General features: G+C 38.2%; 1 protein-coding gene across 10 annotated transcripts in view; it reads left to right on the plus strand.

Annotated features, from left to right (window-relative positions):
- The window catches only part of EXOC6 (exocyst complex component 6), a 216714-nt gene extending 195426 nt beyond the window's left edge, over positions 1 to 21288 (plus strand). For all 10 annotated transcript variants that reach the window (XR_012417949.1, XM_045361197.3, XM_005565957.4 and 7 more), the window contains 2 exons: positions 18711 to 18823; positions 20022 to 21288. Coding sequence is in view for 9 of the 10 variants with exons in the window: in XM_045361197.3 (XP_045217132.1) it covers positions 18711 to 18823; positions 20022 to 20154 (246 nt within the window). In the remaining variant the exon portion in view is untranslated. The remainder of the gene's footprint in view (positions 1 to 18710; positions 18824 to 20021) is intronic.
- The last annotated feature ends 312 nt before the right edge of the window (positions 21289 to 21600 follow it).

Consider the following 21600-nt stretch of genomic DNA (forward strand, 5'->3'; position numbering starts at 1 on the left):
TGGTCTCAAACTGCTGACCTCAGGTGATCTGCCTAGCTCAGCCTCCCAATGTGCTGGGATTACAGGTGTGAGCCACCGCACCTGGCTATTACTCATTTTTAAGAAATATTTTTCTCTAATAAATTTTTTTTGTTGACTGGAAATATTTGTTTTCTTGTTATAGGTTTCTTTGAGTTTGGAGGATAGTTATGAGAAGTTTAAATATTAAATGCTTTGTTAGAAAAACAAAAAATGCACTGTTTATTTTATATACTAGTGAATATTATAACCAGAATTCCTATTTTCAGTTATGATCTTTTTGCTACATAAAATAATATTCCCCAAACAACCTATACTGTATTTGCCATATCCAGTGTGAATATGACAACAGAGTTCTAAAAAATCCTACTAAGCATTCTTTTTGAAAGCAGATTGGCTACACATATAAATAAAAGGGAATGTTTGTGTAAATTAAGCCATCCTAGTCTTAATTGTTTAAGCAGTTAATTTATCAGTTGAGGAAATTATCTTCTAATCGTATTTTACATATAAATTTGAACATGACATGTAATTTCCCTGAAACTCAACTTCTACTTTTTTTTTTTTTTTTTTTTTTTTTTTTTTTTTTTTTTTTTGAGACGGAGTCTCGCTCTGCCGCCCAAGCTGGAGTGCAGTGGCCGGATCTCAGCTCACTGCAAGCTCCGCCTCCCGGGTTCACGCCATTCTCCTGCCTCAGCCTCCCGGTAGCTGGGACTACAGGCGCCCGCCACCGCGCCCGGCTAGTTTTTTGTATTTTTTAGTAGAGACGGGGTTTCACCGTGTTAGCCAGGATGGTCTCGATCTCCTGACCTCGTGATCCACCCGCCTCGGCCTCCCAAAGTGCTGGGATTACAGGCTTGAGCCACCGCGCCCGGCTCAACTTCTACTTTTATAGAGAACAGCCAGCACTCTACTTGAATGAGACGTATATATACATGACAGAGTTCTAGACTCAAACAATATTGATTCAACAATATTGAGCTTTCCAGTGGTTTAAATTAGAAGCTTTTTCATGTATAATATCTGCTTTTCCTTCGTGGCTGTTTTGTCCCAGAAGAGACACAATTCTTAAACTTCTGCTTCTTAAAGTGTTCTATGAAATATAATTTAACTCAGTTCAACAAGCTTTAATTGAGTACCCTAAAGGAAGAAGAGCTATTACCTCTACCCTTGAAGAACTCAAAATTTGGTTAGAAAGTGAAAACAAATATACAAAAGAAAAGTAAGTATATGTACACACTCCACACTTTAGGAAGTTATCAGTGGCCCGTAGAGCCACCTATCTTCTAATTTAGATGGTACAGAGAACTCAGTGCTGCCAACACTTCGCTAGCACTTCAAAGGGATGTATTCTTCCACACACACACACACACACACACACACACCATCTGTTAAAAAAGGCCGGGCATGGTGGCTCATGCCTGTAATCCCAGCACTTTGGGAGGCCAAAAGGTCAATAGTGACCTCTTCAGAGCTAAGTGGATAATAGTTGTCATGAAGATTTTTACTAATATACACCAAAAGGCTGATATTGCTGAAGGTTTTTTTTTTTTGAGACTATCATTTATAGCATTATTCTCTAAACTTCCTTGTTAGATATGCATTGCAGTGCTTAGTACTCATAATTAAGTCACAGTTTAGTCCCTAGAGTATTTTGCAATGTATGTTTCTCTCCTTTTCTTTGAACCCATTTGTATTTTCGTAAATATCAGAACATCTACCAATTACCTTCGGTCTGTGATTCAGTGATTTTCATGGTCATAAAATCCTAAGACTTGAGAATTGGAAGGGACTTCCAAAAATCTAACCCCTGGCTCCAAACCTCTTAGAAGCTCTCCCCAGCAAGTGCCCTTGCTGCTGCTCCAGATATCTGGAGATTCACCCCATCCAAACAGAGGCTTCTCTTCCTTTGAAAATCTCAGGGCAGCCTTCACCATTTCTCTCTGAGACTTGGTCAGACACTGCTGTTGCTGTTGCTTCCCATTCACACATCCTTCATCCTAGAAAATTAAAATATTTGATTATTCAATGAAATTAAGTAGTTTCCACTTCCTTACTCTACCCCTTCTCACCTTCCAACTTTTCTCCTGTTTCATTCACTCCTTGTTTTGTCTACTCATCTTTTCACTTCTTCTGGCCCTCTTATTCTATGCCACCTGAAAACCCTCATTCCTATGTAAATGGCCCTACTGCTTCAACTGTGTGGCAGAATCCTTTCTTCACTTCCTTTTCATAGAATTCGGAGGATACTGTTAACTCTGCAGCTCTCTCTAGTGGCAGGATGCATTCTTTCACGGCTGCACAGTGTGAATGAGATTGGTGTTCCCCTGGCTCCTCATTTCTATTTGTAGACCGTTGTTCCTCTACTCTTGAGTGAAAGCTCCAGCCCCTCTGAGCCTCTTGTCTTCCATCTCCATCACCGTCAACCTCTCACTGTTGCTTTTGTAGTCAGCTTATCTATATCCACACCCATCCTTCCTGCCCTTCATTCTCAGATGTTAGGAAGCCATTTTAATGAGGCTCTCATCTTCCTATGCCCTTGACCCTATCTTTTCTATGGGATTTTGTTTCATTATTCATCTACCTTTCCTCTACTTTATCCTTTTCTTAGCCTAAAAACATTTTAGCTATTTCCAATTTCTCTTCCCTCATTTGCATAATTAAAAGAGTGGTTTATAATTGATTATTCTTGTTTTCACATCTCTCATTCATTCCTCAATCCATTCCTATCTGCTTTGCCACATTGCTGAAATAGTGTTCACTTAGGTCACCAGGGAAGGCCAGTAGACATTTTTAGCCCATATCCTACTGGTTCTTTCTGTTGCATTTGGTAATGTGAATCATGTTCTCTTTAAAATTCTCTCATCTTCAAAGTCGTACTCCCTTGACATCCTTCCTCTTTCTTTTTTGTGGTCTCCTTTTCTGCCCCCTGAATGTTGGTTTCCCCAAGGTTTCGGTCCTTAGAACACTGCTCCCTATACTGCTGACCTAAGTGAGCTGACCCGCTGTCATCAGATCTCTGGCATATGCCTTAGATACATATCCAGTTGCTTGGTAAACCTTTAGACTTAGGTGTGTGTCCCACTTGCTGTGTGACCAAAACTGTTGACTTGTCGTCTTCCCTTATTCTCAGATCACATCTCTTTTTCATGTTCTCTGTTTTGATTGGTAGAACCACTCCGCCATATCCTGGACAATCATCATGTCCTAGGGATTTTTTTTCTCCTAAGTATTTCTCAAATCCATCCTCTTCTCTCCATGTTAACTACTTGCCTACCACCTATTCATCATTTTCTCTCTATCCCAGCTATGTACCTGTCTGTCCCAATGTATTTTAAGATTGTTACTACAGTCTCCTAATTATTTTTTCTGCCTTAAGTGCATTTACTACAGAACTGAAGTGGTGAATCTGACCATGTCAGCTCCTGTGTTTGTTTATTTATTTATTTGAGATGGAGTCTCACTCTGTTGCCCAGGCTGAAATGCAGTGGCATGATCTTGGCTCACTGCAACCTCTACCTCCCGGGTTCAAGCAATTCTCCTGTCTCAGCCTCCCATGTAGCTGGGGTTACAGGTGTCTACCACCACACCTGGGTAATTTTTTTGTGTTTTTAGTAGAGACAGGGTCTCACCACGTTGGCCAGGTTGGTTTCAAACTCCTGACCTCAAGTGATCCGCCTGCCTTAGCCTCCCAAAGTGCTAGGATTACAGGCATGAGCCACCGTGCCCGGCATTATTTATTTATTTATTTATGAGATGGAGTCTTGCTCTGTCTCCCAGGCTGGAGTGCAGTGGTGCGATGTCGGCCTACTGCAACCTCTGCCTCCTGGGTTCAAGTGATTCTCCTGCCGCAGCCTCCTGAGTAGCTGGGACTACAGGCACATGCCACCAAGCCCAGCTAATTTTGGTATTTTTGTAGAGAGAGAGTTTTGCCATGTTGGCCAGGTTGGTCTTGAACTCCTGACCTCAAGTGATCCACCCTCCTCAGCCTCCCAAAGTGCTGGGATTACAGGCCTGAGCCACTGCACCCAGCCAGCTTCCTTGTTTAGAACCTTTCAATGGCTACCCAAAGTTCCTGAACAAGGCATATATATCCTTTTATGACTCAGCTCCTGACCTCTTCTCTAGCCTGTCTTGTACTACCTCCTTACTCATATTTCAGTTTAGCAGCACTAAAGTGCATGGAATTTCCCCATAAGCACAACTGTTTCTTGTCCTTGTGTCTTTCCTCACACTGTTCCATCTGCTTGAAATACCACCACTCCTCCTTTAATTAACTCCTTCTTTAGACTCAGTTTGGGTATCATCTAAGACAGCTCCTTAGGTCTACTTCCCACCCCCTAAGCGATAATTAATGCTCTGATAATAGCCTATACATATGTCCATCTGTGTAATCAGCATGTTAGTTTGTAATTATGTTTGTGTGAATATCTTTCCCTTTATACTTATGAACTTCTTAAATCCAAAGACTAGGCCATTACCATTTTTTCATCACTAGTGTCAAATATAGTGCTTGTCACATGTGAACACAATCTCTTTTACAGAAGAGGAAGTTGGGACTCAGAGTTTGTAACTCCCTTAAATGATTCATTCAAAATGAAAGTAGCTTGATTTTTAAAAACCTGGGTTGGGAGGAAATTTAGTAGGGCGTAGACGTAAACACTACTGGTGCCTGCTATAGTATGCACCAGAACTGTGAGAAATACATTTGTATTGTTTATAAGCCACTCGATCTATGGTATTTTGTTATGGTAACCTAAACAGACTAAGACAGTGTCATAAGAAGTATTAGCTCTTAAGTATTTTCTGATTTAAGTGAAGTATAATTGGATAGGCAAATAATATCCGTAAAGTATTGATTAAGTGATGCAAAGGAAGAGCTTGATTTTTTTCCAGCCAGGTGGTGTGGATTTCTAACATTCTGAAGCACCATAATCAAATATCAGATATTTTACAATTATTCTTTTTTTTTTTTTTTTGAGACGGAGTCTCACTCTGTTGCCCAGGCTGGAGTGCAGTGGCGCAATCTTGGCTCACTGCAACCTCCGCCTCCTGGGTTCAAGCAATTCTCTGCCTCATTCTCCTAAGTAGCTGGGATTACAGGCGCCCACCACCACACCCAGCTAATTTTTTTGTATTTTTAGTAGAGATGGAGTGTTACCATCTTGGCCAGGCTGATCTTGAACTTCTGACCTCGTGAGCCACCCGCCTCGGCCTCCCAAAGTGTTGGGATTACAGGCTTGAGCCACGGCTACAATTATTCTTTTAAAATGCTGACTCATGTTAAGTTGCGTTGTCTATTGAGCTTTCCTTAAAGTCATTGCATACTCTCTTAATTATTCTGGATTCTTACTATGAATTAAGTTGTATTTTTAATATTTTATGAATTTACTTTCAACCAATCTGTAAATACTTAAAGAATGCTTCCAGTTTTCTTACCTGTTTGTTATTTCTCTTTCTGTTCTTTGTTCTCCTCTTAATTATCATCAACAAACTTTACCTCCTCAACTGTGTTGAGGGCACTGGGCCAGGCACTGTTTCTACCTATTACAAAGAAGAGACACCATGGCTTGAGTTTTTCTGATGGCCTAGTGTAAAATGTTTATGCAAAGTGTCAATGGAAACAATTATCTTAACAGGATAACAGCCTATTTTGCTTAGAAACGTCCTAATTTCCTGTTTTTAGGTTATCCAGAGGTCAGGTAGGGATTCCTTTTTGTACTCTCATAGTGCAGATTCACATCGTGCAAGCATCACGGGACTTAGATCACAATCCATTTAATTCCAGTGGCTGCATTTATCTTCCCAAGAAAATAATTCCCTCAACTGCTGTTTTTATTTAGTGTCTCTTTTTAAATTTTATCCAATAACCTGTAGTGAAGGTGTGACTTCAGTAGCTGTTTACCAGTAGCTGCTTCTTAACTAAGCTGCATCTTAAAGTTCATCTGTTGCCCATTTTGAAGTTCATGTGGCTACCTACACTGGTCAGAATGTTAACAGTGTTGTCTCTGTTTCCCTCTCTCAGAAATCTGTTACTAACTAAGCATTCAAGCAAGCATCAGGCTTCCAAGTAAGCCCTGACTACGTGCTGTGAACTTCTGCCTTAGTGAATCAGCTTCAGCATAGTTTGATAACTGCCTTTTTTCTTCATGTTTAATTGTGCCTTGAGGCTATGGAAAGACTACATTTATCTGTTGAAACAGACTAAGCAGCAAGTGTTCTGACATGTTTGTCGCGCAAATTATTGTACGTGACAAAAGGTAATTACATATACAATCAGGTCTGGAAGTAAATGGATAATTAGGAGTTAATATATTATCTAGCATAAGAGAAGTACGAGATTCAAGAAAAGTAAACTAAATACATATCTTTTTAATTGGGTAAAGATTGTAAAATATAAGATTTGAAAGAAATGAGATTGTAAACTCTCCTAAATACAAATACTCACCAAGATTTTATAATATTATCTTTAACAGAGACTGCAAAGATCCTTAGTTTCCTTATTTCCATCAGGCTAAGTATGGTAATCCAACTTTGCATCCCTTCAGGAATCCAAGGCGAAATGGTAATGGGTCTGTATTTATACTCCAGGGCACAAAACTGAGGCCTTATCTCTGTAAAGCATAAGAAATGAGATTTGAGTCTAAAATTCAGGTCATCACTTCACCAAAGATTTATTGCCAAAATTGGAGTCTATTTTTTTCCCACTAATTTATTGCCATAGAAGTGATCTCCCTTTTCCTCTTGAGGCAATTGGGATTTAATGATCTTGGTTTGTTTCAGTTACCCTGAATGGCTTGAATTCCATTTTAAATAAGAGAACTGTGGGGACTTAAATATTTAGTTTTTGGGGATTTTTTGTTTGTTTGTTTGTTTCTGTTTTTGGAGACAGTGTCTCATTCTGTTGTCCAGGCTGGAGTGCAGTGGTGCAATCTTGGCTCACTGCAACCTCCACCTCCCGGGTTCAAGCGATTCTCCTGCCTCAGCCTCCTGAGTAGCTGGGACTACAGGTACCCGCCACCACGCCCGGCTAATTGTTGTATTTTTAGAAGAGAAGGGGTTTCACCTTGTTGGCCAGGCTAATTTCAAACTTCCGTCCTCAAGTAATCTGCCCACCTCAGCCTCCTAAAGTGCTGGGATTACAGGTGTGAACCACCGTGCCCAGCCAAGTATTTAGTTTTAATTTTAGTTCAGCCTTAAAGAAAACAAGCCAGAGTCATTGTTTATAACAAATAGCAAATTATAAGTATTATTTGACTTTCTAAAATTTTAGGGTAAAACATATGTGAGTACTTATATTGAAGACTAAACCTAGCTATTGGATTCTCCAAGTGTTCATTTGCCTTATTTTAAGTCATAACCATTGAGGTGGGGCAAGAGGGGAGAAGAACCACTTAGATTTTTTCAGATTTAGAAATCTAGTTATTCTCTTCCTTCATGTTTTTCTTAACAATTGTACTGCGGAAACCCTAGCCTGTCTGGCTTCCTTCATTCAAGCAACTGCCATATCCTGGAGTATAGATATGTTGGCATACAATTTTTTTCATTGGCTAATTCATATTGTCTTCCTTTGTTGCTCAAGTTCTTCCAAAGTCAATTCATACAAGCAGATCTTGTTTCTTCGTAGCTTCAATGGAGCAAAGTGACTCATCAGAGAGAACTGAAAGTCTATTGAACACCTCTCATCATGAGTTTCAAGGTTTGATTTCCTTAGTATTAGAGGTCTTTGAGCTTCATTGGTGAAGTCATTACATAACTACTTGTTATGTAAGTGTAGCAGATGATGTAGTGAATCTGTACAGAAAATTAAATGTATGACCTGGGAATGTTTATTTAACACATTTGATGGTGGCATCACTAGTTTACAAAAGGAGCAGAACTTTGGTTGTGAAATATTTTAGTACATCCTATGGCACAAATTAAATCAATCAGTCAATAGCCTAGTCTGGCTTTTAGAATAATTATAAAACATTACTAAAATTCAGAGATGTCTTAATTACTAGTAGTTTACATGTCAAGTAAATGATAACATAGCCCTGTTATTAGTGTATATGATATGAGTTCAGTGTAGCCTTATGAAATTATGTATCAAAAGGTAACATATGCAGTGAATCTCAACAAATACTTAGTTGATGCCTAGTATTTGCCAGTTACTGGGCTATGTGAAGATACGGATACTAAGCAAAACAAGTCACTAGCTTTGAGGCACTTACAAAGTACACTATTAGAAGGAGGGAAAAGGCACGACAACTGTTGAGATATTGGAAGGAGACAAGTGCTGGGATAGCTATGATTCATCCAGACTAAAAATGGAATTATTGATATTTGATTCTTTGGTGGATAAACAAACTAACCCCTAACATCAATATACTGTGAAAAACACTGTGATACAAATGTGTGGAGGGTAGTATGAGGACACAAAAGAGTGACAGCTAACCCAACCAAGGTGGTCTGGAGAGGCTTCCTGGGAGACTGATTTAGACTTAAGTGTTACGGACTAAGTAAGAGCTACCTGGGTGAAGAAGGAAGGAAAGGAGATTCCATACAGAAGAGCTGAGGAATGAGGAGTGTCCTAGGGTAGACATGGTTTCTTTTTTTTTTTTTTTTGAGACCGAGTTTTGTTCTTGTCGCCTAGGCTGGAGTGCAATGGCATGATCTCAGCTCACAGTAACCTCTGCCTCCTGGGTTCAAGCAATTCTGCTGCCTTAGCCTCCCGAGTAGCTGGGGTTACAGACGCCCACCACCACGCCCAGCTAATTTTTTGTTTTTAAGTAGAGATGGGGTTTCACCATGTTGGCCAGGCTGGTCTTGAACTTCTTACCTCAGGTGATCCACCCACCTCTGCCTCCCAAAGTGCTGGGATTACAGGTGTGAGCCATCGCGCCTGGCCCAGTCATGGTTTCTAAGAGAACTAAGAGTAGTTCCTCATTTAGGAGCCTGGATTACATGAAGGGAGGGAGAGGAAGCCAAAAGGTTGACCTGGATAAGGCGCAAGAGAGCTTTTCGTGTCATGTTAACGAACTTGAACTTTATCTTGTAGGAAATGGGGAGCCATCAAAGGTTTTAAACAAGGGAATGGTGTAATCAAATTTGTGTTTTAGCTGGATCTTTCTGGCAGCAGTGTGGAGATTGGCTAACCTGGGATATTGGAAGAGAGAGGCAGAGGGTATAGGCAAGACAAAAGGCCACAGGGGAGAGATTATGATGTCTGAACTAGGACAGTAGTAGTAGTAATAGTAGGGATGGAAAGCTGGGAGAGGGCCAGGCGCGGTGGCTCACGCCTATAATCCCAGCACTTTGGGAGGCCAAGGCAGGTGTATCACTTGAGCCCTGGAGTTCCAGACCAGCCTGGCCAACATGTGAAACACTGTCTCTACTAAAAATGCAGAAATTAGCTGGGCATGGGGGCATGTGCCTGTAATCCTAGCTACTCGGGAGGCTGAAGCACAAGAATCACTTGAACCCAGGAGGCAGAGTTTGCAGTGGGTGAGACTGCACCACTGCACTCCAGTCTGGGCATCAGAGTGAGACTATGTCTCAAACAAGATGACAAAAAAAAAAGAAGAAGGTGGAAGAAAGTAAATACAGGAAATATTTAGGAAGTTATATTGGTACTATTTGTCAATAAATTAGATGGAAGAATTGTGAGAGAGAGGCCAGGCACAGTGGCTCACGCCTATAATCCCAGCATTTTGGGAGGCTGAGACAGGTGGATCACGAGGTCAGGAGTTCGAGACCAGCCTGACCAACATAGTGAAACCCCGACTCTACTAAAAATACAAAGATTAGCTGGATGTGGTGATATGTGCCTGTAATCCCAGCTACTCAGGAGGCTGAGGCAGGAGAATTGTTTGAACTTGGGAGGTGGAGGTTGCAGTGAACCAAGATCATGCCACTGCACTCCAGCCTGGTGGACAGAGCAAGACTCCATCTCAAAAAACAAACAAACAAAAAAACAAAAAAAAGAATTGTGAGAGAGAGAGAAGACACAAAGCAGACTAAATCCAGATTTTTGGTTTCAGTAATTAGGTAAAGTACTGCTAGTTCATGTATGACCTACCTTACAATATCAGGAAGCTGAACTCTTATGTTCAGTACTCTCAAGAAAAACAAGCTGTGCCTGTGTGTTTGTATGTGTGCATGTGTTGTGTGTGTGTGTGTGTGTGTGTGTGTATTATAAAAATCTAAGTCACATTCAACTATTTGAAGTGAATCTACTTGAGGAAATTATATGACAGGTTCTTTCTTCTATTGGATAATTGTAGGTTTTTATTATTCTTCAAAAATAGGGAATAAAAAAATTGTTGATTAAGAATTTATTAACATTGGCCAGGTGCAGTGACTCATGCCTGTAATCCCAGCACTTTGGTGAGACCTTGTCTCTACTAAAAACACAAAAATTAGCTGGGGTGGTGGCGCACACCTGTTATCCCAGCTACTTGGGAGGCTGAGGCAGGAGAATCACTTGAGCCCAGGAGGCAGAGGTTGCAGTGAGCCAAGATCGTGCCACTGCACTCCAGCCTGAGCAACAGAGTGGGACTCCGTATCAAAAAAAAAAAAAAAAAAAAAAAAAAAGGATTTATTAACATCTTTTTGCATTCATAAAGAATTTTTAGGAAACTTTAATCAAATATCTATTTGTTATTTAGGTTTGAATACATAATATAAATATTTTATCCCAATTGCCAAAAGAATTATTTTAAAACTCAACTACGTAAGGTGCTAATGTTCTTATACTACTAAATGGAAAGTCAGAAGATCCTGTTAAAAGTTTATATAACAAATTCTACTCCTAGATATATACCCAAGAGAAATGAAAACAGTTGTTTACAAAATCCTGGTACATAAATGTTAATAGCAGCATTTTTTTTTTTTTGAGACGGACGGAGTCTTGCTCTGTTGCCCAGGCTGGAGTGCAGTGGCGCGATCTTGGCTCACTGCAAGCTCTGCCTCCCAGGTTCACGCCATTTTCCTGCCTCAGCCTCTTGAGTAGCTGGGACTGCAGGCACCTGCCACCACGCCTGGCTGATTTTTTATATATTTTTTTAGTAGAGACAGGGTTTCACTGTATTACCCAGGATGGTCTCGATCTCCTGGCCTCATGATCCACCCTCCTTGGCCTCCCAAAGTGCTGGGATTACAGGCGTTAGCCACCGTGCTGGGCCTAACAACATTATTTTTAATAGCCAAAAAAGATAATGTCCATCAACTGATGATTGGATAAACAAGGTGTAGTATATCCATTCAATATATTATTATTTGTCAATAAAAAGGAATGAAGTAATAATGCATGCTACATGAACCTTGAAAGCATTATGCTTACGTGAAAGAAGCCAGTTACAAAAGACCAGGTAGGTCTTTTTGTTTTGTTTGTTTTGTTTTGTGTTGTTTTGCTTTAAATAGAGGCAGGGTCTTGCTCTGCTGCCCATCCTGGAGTACAGTTCATTGCTCACTGCAGCCTCCACCTCCTGGACTCAAGCTAGCCTTCCACCTCAGCCTCCCAAGTAGCTAGGACTTCTGGTGTGCACCACCACTGCCAGCTAATGTTTTAATTGTATGTCGAGACAGGGTCTCACCATGTTGCCCAGGCTGGTCTCAAACTCCTAGTCTCAAGCCTTGGCCTCTCAAAGTGTTAGGATTACAGGTGTGAGCCACCATGGCAGGCCAGAAGACCACATGTTATTTGATTCCCATTTGGAAAGTGATTGCTAAGGGCTATGGGGATTCGTTCAGGGGCTCTAAAATTGGTTGAGATGGCTGCACAATTCTGTGAATAGAGTCAAAACCATTGATTTGTGCCCTTTAAATGAGTGAACTGTATGGTACATCTCAAAGCTGTTTAAAAAAAAAAAACTTTAAAAGTTATGTAACAAGAAATAGAGGTTTAATTGTATTAAAATTATAAAAACAAAAATAGACAAAAATGGTAAGATAGCTACCCAAGAAGAGAGCTGGTATAAAGTAAGGTAAACTCTCATATGTGATAGCTGTAAAATAATACAAAATTAGAAAAATAAGCCTATTAGGGATAGTGAGATAATCACTAGAACTAAAAGAGGAGTTAAAGGCCAGGTGCGGTGGCTCACGCCTATAATCCCAGCATTTTGGGAGACCAAGGAGGGTGGATCCCTTGAGGCCAGGAGTTCGTGACCAGCCTAGGCAACATGGCAAAACCCTGTCTCTACAAAAAACACAAAAATTAGCCGGGCGTGGTGGTATGTGCCTGTAGTCCCAGCTGCTTGGGAGGCTGAGGCACAAGAATTGCTTGAACCTGAGGCCAGGCGCAGTGGCTCATGCCTGTAATCCCAGCACTTTGGGAGGCCAAGATGGGTGGATCATGAGGTCAGGAGTTCGAGACCAACCTGACCAACATGGTTAAAGCCCGTCTCTAAACTAAAAATACAAAAAATTAGCTGGGCGTGGTGGCGTGCGCCTGTAATCCCAGCTACTCAGGAGGCTGAGGCAGGAGAATTGCTTGAACCTGGGAGGTGGAGGTTGCAGTGAGCCGAGATCACACCACTGCACTCCAACCTGGGCAACAGAGCAAGACTCCATCTTAAAAGAAAAAAGAATTGCTTGAACCCGGGAGGAGGAGGTTGCAGTGAGCCAAGATCGTGCCACTGCACTCCAGTCTGGGTGACAGAGCAAGGACTCTGTCTCAAAACAACAGAAAACACAAAAAACAAACAAATAAGGAGTTAAACATGGTTACTTCTGAGTACGACAGTGAACTGTTGGTTTCATGATATGCTCCATTTGATTATTAACTATGTATTTGATAAAATTAATTTTAATAAATTAACCTCATAAATTCACATGTATGTATCTATATGCTATTTTAGCCATGGTAGTGACAAAAAAAAAATCAAAATAAAGCAAATATGGATGTGTGTAAATCCGATTATGTAAATTTTACTGTGTACCTCTTTTTTCTTTTTTCTTTTTTTTTTCCAAATTCCATACTCACCTAGAGGTTATCTAGGACTACTACATTAGCTTAGCATAAAAAAATAAGAACATTCTACCTTTGCGTGTACAGTTCACCTGAGTGAAGTGACTTGAAGAGACCAATTCCTTTAAGCAGCTTCTGCAGCATGAAGTGCTCAGAACTCACTCCTAGTCCTCACAGAGGTGGGAGTGAAAGGACTGGCTGAGAGCAAGTCTAGCAGATGGGACATTGGAAGAGGGCAGGCTTGGGTTAGGGTACATAAGATCCAGAAGGTAGCATGAAGGCAATTAACACCTGAAGGGAAAAAAGGTAGGTGACTGAAGGCACAATACTGATTTGCTTTTTTGTATTGTAGTTTTCGCTTATCTTCGGACTGCTACTTAAAATTCTGTGCTACATGTGGAGTTTTCCAAATGTGGTGTTAAAGATGGCTAGAAAGGAAGGAAAATCCAGGTGCTTTAAAAATCATATGGAGTTCATCATTTGACCTCACAATATATTTAGAAAAGGACTTGTAGTTCTTTCCAATGTAGCTAGTTTAGTAAGACCCATTTTTCTTGAATTCCCAGTGGCGAATTACTCAGGATTTGATTGAAGGGCAAGTATTTCTTCCTTTAAGCAGTACTAGGGTTTAGGACTTTTGTTGTTTAAATCTCTGGAGCACTCTAGGAACCCTGGTCTCAACTTTGTTTTTTGGTGGCAAAGGAAAAATGATCTCCTGGTTTACTTTTGGAATCCACAAAGCAACTCTGAGGTCCCAGGTGGATTTAGTGTTTGGAAAAGGGAACTTGGGGGACTGAGGTTGACCCGGAGCCCCCAGGTCACTGTTCACGTTTACAAAAGCAAACCTGGTATCCCCAGTTGCTTTTCTCTTGAGGTTGGCTTAACTTTATTTATCTTCTGTCCTGGGTCATTGCCCCTGAGGTGCTTCAAAAGCAAAACCCAAAAGACCTAAAACAAAGAAAGCTAAATCAGATTCAAGGAAAAAATGACCTGGCACTGTGGGTTCACTTTTAAAAAGGCAAAAAGTCACTTCAAGAGTTTCATAGAATAATTTTAAGTCTGCCTAGATTCATTGTGTCATTTGTACAAAGTGATCTCAACAGGTCTGAGACCTCAAGTTCCTTGGGCATGGATTGAGAATGAGTCTGTAGGATGGGAAACTGTCAGCAAGCTAAATGGGTTGACACAAATGAATTCCTCAGTGATTCTGAAGTGATTCGACTATTTGGAGCTATATGGGACCACCCATGTAACACTTCTTTCCTTAAGCTGATCTTTTTGTTTGCTGGACACACACAGGGAATGCTGAGGAAGTGAAACGTACAACTCACTTACAAATATTGGCATACATCCACTTTATGTTATCAGATTAGTTATGAAGGGTATTTTTGAATCCTTGGTGAAAAAAAAACTTGGGATACTAATTTCAGATAATCTTACAAATCGTGATGAGGTAGAACTCAGGCACATGATTTTGCTTTTTCATTTTTATATCATCTATACTTTGCTTACTTCCCAAAAGGATTTAAGGTGGAATTACTTTACTTGACTATTGGAAGAAACCCATTTATAGAACTTAATACCAATTTTCATTATCATATGCCCGACTTTATCCTTTAATAAGTAATTGTAAAATTGCTTTTGGGTAATCTGGGGAGATTTTTGTTTTTGTTCATGTTTGATCTACATCTTTGAACTTCAGGTATATGTGTTAACTAATAAATTCACCTGTTGAGACCATGTCCTACTGTTTATTTACAAGACTGAAAGAGATTTTGTGTGATTAATAACGAACGTATTATTTGTGCATATTGCCATCTGAAGGAAGCAAAACTTAAGTAGAGAAGTGAGACTTTTCATAATGTAGATCTTAATATTAAGAACATAGTGCATCCTGTGAAGCTTAACCAATTGTGAGACGCAGTCCACAAAGCAATGACTGTTGGGGTGGAGCAAAGGCAAGTATCAGTGTTTGTACCTGGCAACACCCCCGTTTCCCCTTTTATTCCCATCACACTCTGACTCCAGAGCAATCATGTTCTTTTAAAGTCATCCCAATCAAAGACCAGGGTCATCTTGGTCAGAACAGGCATGGATAGCCACCTGTAGAAATGGGTTCAGTCCATAAAATCTGGCTTGGCATAATGTTAGGTGGGACCCAGGAATAAAGTCCTGGTTTTATGTTTTATCCTTCACTTCAGTAGAACTGAATTATAAAAAGTGAAAAATGACCTTATAATTATTATGGGTGAAGGAGACTGGTAGACCATTCAGAAATATTAATGCTACTTTCTCTAGGAAGATCATTTAACTCACTTAACGTTAGACCCAGTGCTGTATCATGATGGAGTATCTCCTCTTTATCAACATCCCAGTGAAAAGCTGAGAGAGATACAGAGATGTCACTTCACTATATTCACTTGCCATAGTTTGCCTGCAAGCCAACCTTGGCCTTTTTCAGAGAGCTATCAACATAAGCTAAAGTAGCCTGTAGCCTAAGGAAAAAGCTCCCAAGGAAACTTGGAATAATGGTCTGGCATCATCAATTAATCAGTTATTTCCCGAATACCTACTGAGTGGTTACACTGTGCTAGACACACTTTATGAGCTTGCCTGCCCAGCTTTGAAGTTTGTTTCTATTTACTTGTTCCAGCAGTACTATGCATTTGAAAAATCCTTACACACATGAAAATGAGAAATGAGAATATGAGATCAACATGCTTGCTGGCTCCATCTTTGCTCTCTGCCCACGTTCATGTGTGGTCTTTGGGACACAAACACTGAAATGTCTCAGCCATTGAATCTTCAGCCATTGGATTCATAGACTGAGCGGAATGAGCAGGCAGTCACCAGCTTCTATATAAGTTAATGGCTTCTGTCTTATTCTATATTAAAGGATAGTAGCTTTCTCATGTGTTACAGTAGTTTAAATTACTAGGATTCTGTGTGAATAGCTTTTCTTTATAATTTCTTCCATGTTAACATCAAAAGATTACTGCTTTATTCCTATCTTACAATGTAAGCTCCTTGAGGAAAGATATTTTGTTTCGTTCCAATACTGTATCTCTGGTACCTAGCACAGTATCTAGCACGTGATAGGTGGGCAGACAATATATGCTGAATAAATAAATGAATTTTATCTAGATCGTTGGCCTTTTTATCTGCATTGGCAATTAATTCCTTAACCATTAATTTGCAAATTCATGCAAATTTCTATAGATATCTGTAAATTAACTGTGTATAATATGTATTTCTGTACATATTTTTACAAAGATTAATGTAAATATGAAAGCATATAGATTTGTCTACATATGGGCAGGTAGGTTTAATTTTGTGGTTCCTGTAATTTCTAGGGATTTGCACATAAGAGATTTGCATATGAGTATCTGACCATATGTGAACATTGTAAGCATAGTGTTTCTTTATCTAGGACAGTCTGGTTTTGTGCTGTAAAAGAATCAATTCTGTATTCACAGTTGGAGTTGGTGCGGGTTTTTCATTCATTAAGTCAGCTCCTCCTTTCCCAGTTGGGGGTAAATCAGCCTAGAGAAAAAGAGCCTTAAGAGGTTGCTTTCTGCTGACACTGTGCATTGCACATGCACAGTTGTGCAAATACACACATACACCTGAAAGAAGAATCCTTGAAAATGAGGCTTCTGTTGGCAACTCTGTGAGGGGTGTTCATTATTGAAATTTATTTTAATATATAAATATATAAACCTTATTTATAACTATAGTATTAACACATATTCATTGTAGAGTATTACAAAAATAAAGAAAATAACAGATAACTTTAATCCCACCACAGAAATAACAATTGTTCTTTTTAAAAAATTATTATTTTAGAGGTGAAGTCTCATTATGTTGCCTGGGGTAGACTCTTAACTCCCGGGCTCAAGTGATCCTACCGCCTCAGTCTCTAGAGTAGCTAGGACTACAGGAACACACCACCATGCCCAGCTTATAACAGGCATCCTTAACATTTTTGCAAATTTTCTTCCAGTCCTTTTGGATGGGTTTTTATGTAACTTAAATAGCAACATTTATCATAAACATTATCCCATGTTGTTTAAAATTCTTCATAAATGTTAATTTTAATAACCACATGATAGTCATCATACAGATATACCTCACTACTTAACCAGTCTCTTAATATTGAGATTTAGGCTTTTTTCAGTTTTTGATAACACAAATAGCATTTTTTAGATTATCTTTGTGCATAAATTTTTTTTTCTGTTTCCCAAAGTTGCTTTCCAAGAAGTAGGATTGCTGAATCAAAGGGAATGGCCATTTTTAATAAGGTGCTTAAACACATTGCGGAATCACATTCCAGAGAAGTTACACTAATTTACACTCTTACCATCTGAGTGTATGACAGTAACTTTTCCTCTTTGTGAAAGGAGGGAAAAATGTGGCCAAACACAGTTAAAAATTACACAGAACTTTAAATAAGTTCCCTTTTCTTTTTCAGACAGTATATCTTTAACATTGTCTCAGTATAGTTTCTATCCTAGTGTTTCAACTTTTGGTATGGCCCAGAATGGTATCTTGTCTGAAAGAAAATAGAGTGGCTTTTCATAGTTAATATTTTCATTATAGAATTTTCTGCCTGTTGCGAGAAAATCTCTATTAATACCTGTAAATTGGATAGGGAAAGAGTCAAACAAGTTTTTTACCTTCATCAAGAAAAGCTAGTTTCTGGTAACCTACCTTTATGAGATTTTAATCACCCCAGAGTTTTATCCCTCTCAGAGTCAGTGGTTGTCTCTTGTATCCCATGAGTAAATGCAAATGTTTCCTCCATTTGAAAGCAAAACCAGTAAGACCCCTTACTTATAAAGTGAGTTAAAACAAAAAGAAAGAATATAAAACTAAAGGAAGGTAGTAAGTAAAGCATTTAGCTTTCTGAAACAATTCAAATGGGGATAGGAAGTTGGGTTTTAAATGGCTTAAAGGGGATTAGGGTTTTAAAGTTGGATAAAGAGTTTGGTGCTTTGGTTTATGCATGGCATTGCTTTTAAAAGATTACTTCCATATTTGACAATGATTCTAACTGGAGATTATAAAGTAAATAGTCAATTTTAAGACACCACGGGAAACAAGAGGGCTCTTTTTTGTTGTTGTTTGTTTATACAAAATGGTAGCCTAGAGTTAACAGGCTGAATCCTGAAGCCCTTATTTCATAATACTACGGAGGATCCATCACCAGAGAAAATCCAGCAGAGGTTGTTAAATGCACTTAATTGAGATTATCTGAGCTTTTGGTTTAAATTACTTTGGAAAAAGTCTTAGGTGCAAACAGCGTCCTTGAAAGGTAAACATACTTACCTCTAAGAAAAAAAGGTTCAATTTAAGTTCTTTAAAATTCTTCATACAGGTTAGTAGCGCCAACCTTTATTAATTACATCTGGGTACTGACTAATGCGTAAAGATAAAATTTTTATACATCAGTACAAGGGTTCATATATATTATATTAACAGTGTTTTCATTATTTTACAATTATTTGAAAACACAAAGTATTTTACTAGAAAACAACCCCTGGCGCTTTTAGTAATTTCAAAGTAAAAAGATCTATTTTCGTTGTAAAGTACGGTTAATGAAGTTTTAAAAATGAATTTCCTTTTTCTGTTCTATCTAAGAAGCAGGCTATATTAAAGTAGAACAAGGATAGCATATAATTTATATGTTAACTGGGTAAATAATCAAAAGTTGATTTAACATTTCCCCCATCTTTCGCAGCTCCTTGACCTGTTTATGGTTTGGGATTGGTCTACTTATCTAGCTGATTATGGACAGCCAGCTTCTAAGTACCTTCGGGTGAATCCAAACACAGCCCTTACTCTTTTGGAGAAGTGAGTACATTCTGAAAACTTTTTTTGTATAACATTTTAGCACCTTTTGATTCAGTGATAAACTAAAGAACTAGAGATTTCTGTCAAAAAAGAAAAGTATAGATAGAGCTTAAAAGCTCATTCTAGTTTAATGACCAAAAAAGAAGCTTTTCTTTCTTGCCCTTCAGAGTTGGTGTCATTTCATAAGCAACTGCTGTTTATATTGATGTGAACAAAACATCTTTCCTTTTGTATCCTGAATTGCAAGCTTAATTGACCTTAGAAATATGTTTACTGGGGATGTGACAATTGGAGCTTTCTTTAAAAAAAAAAAAAAATCTGTAACTCAGGAAAGAAGGTATTTTGTCAATTGTGACCAGGAATTGGAATGTTTGTCACCAGTGTTATCTAAATCTCAGCATTGTGGACTTGGATTCTTTGCAGGTAGAGAAATACATGGTTTGAAATAAACAATACAGTAAAAACTGAGGTAATAGGATTTACTGATGCATCTTGTCCAACTAAACATAAATTTAGGTGTTAACTTTTCCCTCTCATTATGTGACAGACTTTTTCTTTACTCAATCATATTTCATTTAAAATATCACTATTGGGAGGCCCTCTGAATCTGCTGTGATTCTGGGGGCTGCTGGATAAGAAAATAAAAATTAAAAAGTATCACTATTAAAATTTTCAGCTTTTAAATTAAAATTGTTATTATTTTCCTATATTTCAAAATATTTATAGTGAATTTGATGTGAAAGGACAAGAGGAAGTGTTTAAAATAAATGTAAATTTATTTTACAATGTCATGAAATGCAACTGAGGCAAAAACATTGCTATTTTACATTTTCTAATGTTATTTTCCTTTCACCTTATCTTGCTATGAATATGATTAGCTGAGTCTATACAGGGTATGTATTTTAGCATACTTTGTGGAATAATATTAGAAAATAGTATGATAGTAGCAAACCTAGCATATTGTAGATGTACATATTAATGCAAAAATGCTACTTAATATAGAATGTAAAATAAAGCTTCTATTTTTTTGCATGGTTACTATATCTGTATGTTTATTTAGAACGTACTTTCTTTGAACTATATTTTTCAAGCATAGGATTAGTGTGGGATAATTCAGAGCATGGCAAGATATTTTACTTGTGACAGCTTAGCTTTTAATTTTCTTTTACTAAGCTTCTTCATTCACATATGTTTCTAGGATGAAGGATACTAGCAAAAAGAACAATATATTTGCTCAGTTCAGGAAGAATGATCGAGACAAACAGAAGTTGATAGAGACAGTTGTGAAACAGCTGAGAAGTTTGGTGAATGGTATGTCCCAGCACACGTAGACCTCACGTCGCTTGCACTCAGTGACACCAAATCCATGATTCAACATTGATCTTGAGCAAGTATTGGTCATGATATAGTAATTTGTTTACAGAATCCAAAAATACAATAGAGAAGATACATGAGGGCTTAAACAAGAAATAGTAATAAATGTCATTTGTATGGATTTTTAAATAATCGAATACTATTTTATATATGGAAAAAATGAGCATTTTTTCACTTTTAGGGGAAAATGCAAAAGTGTAAAACATAAATTGTCACAAATTGTACATGAAATTGATTACAAATACATTTGAAAAACGTATGCCTCTACTCATAAGTAGTTTTTTCTATTTAGACTTGAATGATAATCTGTTTTTTGATCAGTATATGGCTTTGGAATTCAATCATGTCTGATATGGTAGTTTTTCACTACCATTTTCTGACTTTTAGCTTTTATTTTCACCTCATTGTGATTTAAGCAGACCAAAATTTCTAATTCTGCTAATTCTGAAGGGGAAATAGACAAATCTTTAAAGCTTCTTGAAATCAAACTTGATTTAACTCAGTAAGAATGTGAATTATTTGTTCTACTTGGGTGGTTTAATTTAATCGTACTGAATATGAACAAAAGGTTTTGGATTTTCTAAAGATGCAGTGTTGTTTCTGTTCATCAGGGTTAATATTTCTAACTATATTGCTTGTAGCTGACCCCATTCTGGATTTGTTTGGTTTGGTTTGGTTCCAGTTAAAAGAGAGGACAGGAACTAAATGGGGCTAACCACTTCAGGTGCAGCTTGTGCGAGGGTAGATGGTTCCTGCACACAGAAGTTACCACAGGGGTCAGGTTACTTTCTTCAAATAGCAGATTTCAGTACTGTATCCTCATTGTGGAAACAAGCCAAACCAAATGAACTCTGGAAAACCTAAAACAAATGTACATTTTCCTTTGTGTACGTTTCCGTGGTCCAAATGACAATATAAATCCAGTCTTTATTATACCTTTGTTGTATTTATGCTGAATCCTCCCTTTGCCTTTTCAGGATTTAGGCCTGTAAGAAACTATGCCTGACTCTGTAAAATAAGTGTAAAGAATTATACGTACATCTCTGGATTTTGTGATGAAATATTAAAAATATTGAGCAAGTCGTTGAAAATGCATTACTATTTTGTCTATTCAGAGCTTACTGATTTAAAACAAGTGCTTCCTGGAGAAAAGGCATATTATTTCCTAGTTATTGGAATGGGAGTGGCACCAAAACTATATATATATATATAGTTTGGCTTAGTTCAAATATAGTTCAAAGAAAGTAGGTACTAAATAAACATACAGCTATAGTAACCATGCATATATATACACACTTATATGTGTGTACACACACATATATATATGCGCACTTGTTCTCTTGATCATCTCTTAATCCAAAGTATTTAATGTTTTTAAAAATACTACATGAAAAGCATGGTAC

Source organism: Macaca fascicularis, chromosome 9 (genome assembly GCF_037993035.2).
Source record: "Macaca fascicularis isolate 582-1 chromosome 9, T2T-MFA8v1.1".
NCBI lineage: Eukaryota > Metazoa > Chordata > Mammalia > Primates > Cercopithecidae > Macaca > Macaca fascicularis.